The sequence below is a fragment of the Lipotes vexillifer genome, unplaced genomic scaffold (genome assembly GCF_000442215.2).
Source record: "Lipotes vexillifer unplaced genomic scaffold, Lipotes_vexillifer_v1.1 scaffold788, whole genome shotgun sequence".
NCBI classification, from domain to species: Eukaryota; Metazoa; Chordata; class Mammalia; order Artiodactyla; family Lipotidae; genus Lipotes; species Lipotes vexillifer.
Window position 1 is genome coordinate 1,215,326 of NW_006791862.1, and position 6,036 is coordinate 1,221,361.

At 39.7% G+C, this 6,036-nt stretch overlaps 1 protein-coding gene across 1 annotated transcript in view; it reads right to left on the reverse strand.

Moving 5' to 3' along the window:
• The window catches only part of GGNBP2 (gametogenetin binding protein 2), a 30,966-nt gene that overhangs the window by 24,398 nt on the left and 532 nt on the right, over positions 1-6,036 (reverse strand). Inside the window, exon 2 of the mRNA XM_007464894.1 lies at positions 5,666-5,852. Within this exon, the coding sequence (XP_007464956.1) occupies positions 5,666-5,758 (93 nt within the window). The 5' untranslated portion in view covers positions 5,759-5,852. The remainder of the gene's footprint in view (positions 1-5,665; positions 5,853-6,036) is intronic.

Here is a 6,036-nt window from a genome sequence, read left to right on the forward strand (position 1 = left end):
GAAAGAGCTACTGTTCCTTGTTTCCAATTCTATATTCATTATACCATGTTCAGAGACATGCTTCCATTTCAATAGCTTTTACTATTCTGGAAGTTTCTTCTTCCATACATACAGACTACATGTCCTTATCTCACAATTTTAGGATCAATTATCCAGTTTTCAGGTTAATCAACTTCTCTCCAGTTTTCCCTCTCAGAGTTGTCTTATCTCCAAAGAGTGGTGGTGGTAATAATAAAGACATTTAATGTGGCTTTATGCATACTAGCCATTGTTCTAAACACTGTCATATATTAACTTTGCCAATAGTACAAAGTAAAACTGGTCATCTAGTCATCTTAATAATCCTGGTATTAGAAATCCTGACCCATGAAGACTGAAAAAAGAATAGTGCAATTAACTCACATTATGTTTTCTGGAATCACCACATGGTTTAAAACACAAAGAAATTAACTGTCAAGTCATAAAAAAGGTATAGGATAAACTTTTAAAGCCACATAGCTCAACAGAACACTGCAAGTCACTCCACATCTACCATTTAGGCAACTGATACCTTGATTTGCATTTCCACTTGCTTTATACAAATATACACCATTTCACCACATATTAATTGCCACCATAAAAAAAAACTGAGACAATTACCTATACTACTTTAAGATCAAAGCTACTCAATTTACCAAATCAAGGTCTCTCCAGTCCAGTTCATAGGTGAAATCCTAAATTGACTCTGTGTAAGTGAATTATTTTTATTCTGATCAACTACATTTTATTGTTTTAATAATTAAAGCAGGTGCTTCCCTGGTGGCACAGTGGTTAAGAATCTGCCTGCCAATGCAAGGGACACGGGTTCCAGCCCTGGTCCAGGAAGATCCCACATGCCGCGGAGCATCTAAGCCAGTGTGCCACAACTACTGAGCCTGAACTCTAGAGCCTGCAAGCCACAACTGAGCCCACGTGCCACAACTACTGAAGCCTGTGCGTCTAGTGCCCGTGCTCCACAACAAAGAGAAGCCACCGCAATGAGAAGCCCGTGCACCGCAACGAAGAGTAGCCCCCACTCACCGCAACTAGAGAAAGCCTGCGCACAGCAACGACCCAACACATCCAAAAATAAATAAATTTATAGGGAAAAAAAAATTAAAGCAGAGGTCAAAGAATACACCTAACATATTGAGACCAACCAGCTGACCTTTAAAATATATATGTATGGGGCTTCCCTGGTGGCGTAGTGGTTGAGAGTCCGCCTGCCGATGCAGGGGACGCGGGTTCGTGCCCCGGTCCGGGAACATCCCACATGCCGCGGAGCGGCTGGGCCTGTGAGCCATGGCCGCTGGGCCTGCGCGTCTGGAGCCTGTGCTCCGCAACGGGAGAGGCCACAACAGTGAGAGGCCCGTGTACCGCAAAAAAAAAAAAATATATATATATATATATATGTATATATATATATATATGTATATAAAATTTAATGGATAATACCTACTTTAGGAATCCTTTTTAAAAAGTCTATAAACAGGGTTAAAATTAAAACAAAAACCCCTCATTTCCAATCATTTCATTTTCACCTAACTAGTACAGATAAATGTCAAGATCAGGTCTATTATTGCATCTTTCCTGGGTTTCCCTGGCTTGGATAATACTAAATTTTCTCTTGTACATACTCAATACCACTGGGTTAGAAACTTTGCACTCACACTAAGTAATTACTGTTCTTGCCTTTCACTTAGGACAATGGCTTTTTACCTTGCTGTTTATTGGCCAATCACTATATGCTCTTCAATGATGACACCACAATAAGAAAAAGGGAAAAAAGAAAAAGGAAGATAGAGGATAGCAGCACTATTTTCCCCCATTCTTTAAAACCACTTCCTTGACTTAATCTTCAGATTCTAGGTTAGCTAAAGGAAGACAGTCATGTAAAGTATTTCAGGTGTGGTCTCACAGAGGAATCATTAGTGTTTGGCTTCATGATGAGGTTGCCTATCCCTAGCAAGCCAAAGATAGAACAAGTCATTGTCCTACAATTACTGCTTTATAAAGTGTATTGAATCCATTACCCACTTTCACTCTTAAGTATCTGTCCTGGTTTCTCCTGACCACAAATAATCTGTTCTTAGCACATTCTCACAAGCTCTAACCCAACAATACTAAGCTTGTTATTTATTAAAAATCATTGTCCCTTTAGCTTTAGTTTTTTAATTCCTTATCCTCACAGCCACCTGCAACGTCTATCACCTTTGGTAAATTAGTTAAATATTTAATCAAGAGTTGAAAGCAAACAATAAATACTAAACTTCTAACTGATGCTAAATACCTAATCCCCAAAAGGATATGCTACATTTTAAAATCTTTTCAAAGTCTCAATGAAAAACCCTTATCAGAGTTTCTAGTCCCTTTTAGATTGGTTTGAATTAGAAGGGTAAACTGTGTTCCAGAAATATTGTAGCAATCTGACAGTATGCATCAAGAATTTTATAAAAGGTTTTTATCCTTTGATATGTAATTTTCCTCCAAAACCCTGAAAAAAAATTGTTAATGCAAAGATTTATGCATTATTTATATTCTTAGAGTATTATTCATAGTAAAAACTAGAACCACCTCTATGTCCAACAAAGGGAGAATGATTACATTATGGAATGTCACACAACAAAGTATTACATGGCCACTAAAGCTGTTTAAGAATGACAAGAGAAAATGTTCTCAATATTACATTTAGTGAGAAAAAAGCAAGATATAAAGTGTTACAGAAAACGATACAACTCTGCATCTGTGTGTGTCTATGATGGGAACTACACCAAATGCTGCTATATTCTTAGCTATCTCTTGGAAGCAGGGTTAAGGATAATTTGTTTTGCAATTATTTTTCAAGATTATTTTATAAGGAGTATATATTTTAACTATTAATTCCTTTAAAAATACTTTAAAAATCTTAATTCTTCAAAGATGTCTTTAAAATAAAATCTGTATTCTGTCCATCTGCTATTCTATAATTCTAATAACGCTTAAAAGCATTTTGGCTACATAGCGTACCACTTTCCTGAATATTCCACCAGTTTACTTATTGGAGATTTTCTGAAATACATCAGCACTGTACTCAAGTATTCAAACCCACTAAACTGCCATAGGAGTCTTAAATGTGGCAACAACATACCACATAAAAGAGGAGGCTACTTCCTCACATACAAGCTTGTTAATTTCATCTTACAAATCCAACTTAAAATCGCCCAGTTTACCTAAGGCTAGAGGTTTCAGCTTCTGTTACTAAAATGACAAGTATTTGTAACTGATTGTAAACTTTACAACTAGACTTAACATCTAGAAGCTAACAAGATTCTAAGACTACTTGAAATAATGATCACACAATGTTTCCTCAGTGTATTACCTATGGACCCTAGGAACAAAGACCAAACCAAAAGTTAACTTCGGGGTGACAATGCCATCAAACTAACAATGGACCCGTGCATAACCCTCTGCTGCAGGCTTCTCCCCTCCCTCTTCCCCAACAGGTGTTTGCTCTACATTATTCCTTTAAGTAGCGGTTGGTAGAATGGTTCTGAAACTTGTTTCCCTAAATATGATGCATTCTTGACAAGATTTTTCACTAACCAGCATTCAGTGACAGTGCATAAGTTCCATAACAAAGCAATAAATAGTCTCACTCATTTCCTAGTGATAAAAACCCTTCCAGAGTAAAGAAAAACTGCACCTTTTCCTAAATAAAATGCTATTTTAAGATATTTAAGTTGAGTAAGCCTAAATTTTATTTGCCTGGGTCACAAGTCCACAATACAATAAAAACGAAACTCAACCACCAGGTCAGTCCAATCCCAACTTCTCTAGAGAAATAAGTACAATAACAAATCACAGGGCAGGTTACCTCTTTTTCTTTGGAAAATTTTGGAAATTCATCATTGTATAGAGAATAAGAGTATAAAACCCCCAAATCTGACTATTTTAAAGCACTACATGATGGATGTATCAATGCTACATTCACATTAAAGGTGATTATGTGAGCATAAAGAGAATCAGTGTCTTTTATATTTTTGTAAATACTCAAACTTATGTTTGATTTCCCCTGTTTTGATAGTATACACTCAATAGTAATCTTATGTCCAAACACACAGAACTTTCTTTTTTTTTAACTTCAAAGGCTTTCTGGGACAATAAACATAAAAGGTTGATACCAAACTATGTGCTCTAGAAAAGTGTCTGTGGTGGAGGGAGAGAGAAGAAAGAAAATATCAACACATGAACTCATATTAGTTTTCAAACTGAGAAATGCATCATTTAATTTGATCAGTGTTAGTTTTTTAAAAAACTACTTAAAATACAAGTCCATTATACTTTTAATGCAAAAAGTGCAGAAATCATGACCACGGCATACAAGTACACTTTCTAATTCAACAACAAATTCTATTTACCTTATATCAGCCCAAATCATTCTACCTTTTTCCATGAAAAAAAATGCACTTGGATAATTATAGATGCTTTCACTTAAAAAGTTCTAACAAATTAAGTCATTCAATAGCTCTTCTAATCCAGCTCAATCAAGTCTTAACTGAGACTGGCTAACAGAAAGGCATAGACTGGCATCTCTACAATGACTTGCATTTTATACAAAATTTGAAAAAAGTTCAGTAGATATTTGCAAAAAAGAAATTCAGGAACAGAACAGATCAACTGCCTTTGAAAAGGAAAAAAGCTAAAGGTGTTACGATGAAGACACTTAACACCTTATCAAAGCAGGCAAATGTATAATCCAAAGCTTCAGCATCATCAAAACGCAGATTTCAAGATATTCAGAAAAGGTTCATTTCATTTCGTAAGAAATTGTGGCAAGCAACTGCACTCATTTCCTGTTCAGATTCAATTCAAATTTCTACCATTTCCTTTTAAAGGAAATACTACAGCAACAGAGGGCAGAGGGTCTGTAATGCTGTACCACGCTAAAAAGGAAAACTACTCAGAACTGGGTTTTGACATTCAAGATGAGCAATCAGCTTTTTACAATGCTCTTACACATTCAATCACTTTGCTTCCTTTGAAAAGGCTATCTGTAAAGAATAACTAATGACAAGAAAGCCCATTTTGAAGAGTCATGGCCTAGCAATGCAATCATTTCGAACAGTTTTAATGTACGGGCATATTGAGACTAACGAAATCAGATCATTTTAGTGGAATCTTTACTGTGCAAGAGCATGTCACTCTGCCCTCAGTAATTATGCTTATGAAGAGCTGTAGTATTAAGATAGAAAACAGACAGGTAGCAGTGCAGCTGCGACATTTCCAGATAATTAAGCCTCCCCGAGGGTAGGTGGTTTCTGTAAGGGATAGGCCCTTGACGCCCAATATCCTTCAACCCGTATCCGAGGCGCGTGCTTTGGCAAAAGCACCGTCTGCTAAAGGCAAAGGGTGAAGCTAGAGGGTTGAAAAAAGAAGGGAGAGCTGGGGAGAGGGGCTCAAAGTGCGTACGGAGCGCTAGCCTGGGGCCCCGCAAAGGTTAGCGAGCCACCCACTGCAAAGGCGAGTTTGCGGGGCCTGCCGGAGAGAAGGCCTCGCCTAGGAGTTGCACCCCTCTTTCTCCAGTGCGCAGCGCTCGGCCTGGGGGAGGGGGAGGAGGGGAAACAGCTGCCAGGGGAGCGGCGAGCCTGGCCCGGCCCGGCCCGCTCACCGTGAGGGTGTCGTCTATGTAGAGGGGAATCTGCCTCCTCTCGAAGGGGAACTCCTCCTCCCCGTCCCTGCACACTGCCACCAGTCGCGCCATCGTCCCCGACGCTGCCGTTGCCACCGTCACCACCTCCTCCCAGCTGCTGCCGCCGCCGCCGCTCCTGCCGCTGCCGCCTCCTCCCAGCTCCTGCCTGCAACAGCCAAACCCCGCGAGCGTAAGCACCCGTCGCCGCGCAGCACATTCGCCACGGGGGGGAGGGAGAGGAGCAGGAGAGACGGGAGATCTGAGCTACGTTTCCCATCACCCGATTCCACACGCGCTCAGCCAATCAGCGCCGAGCAACGCCAGGACCCGCCCCCTCGCGCCGCTCTCCC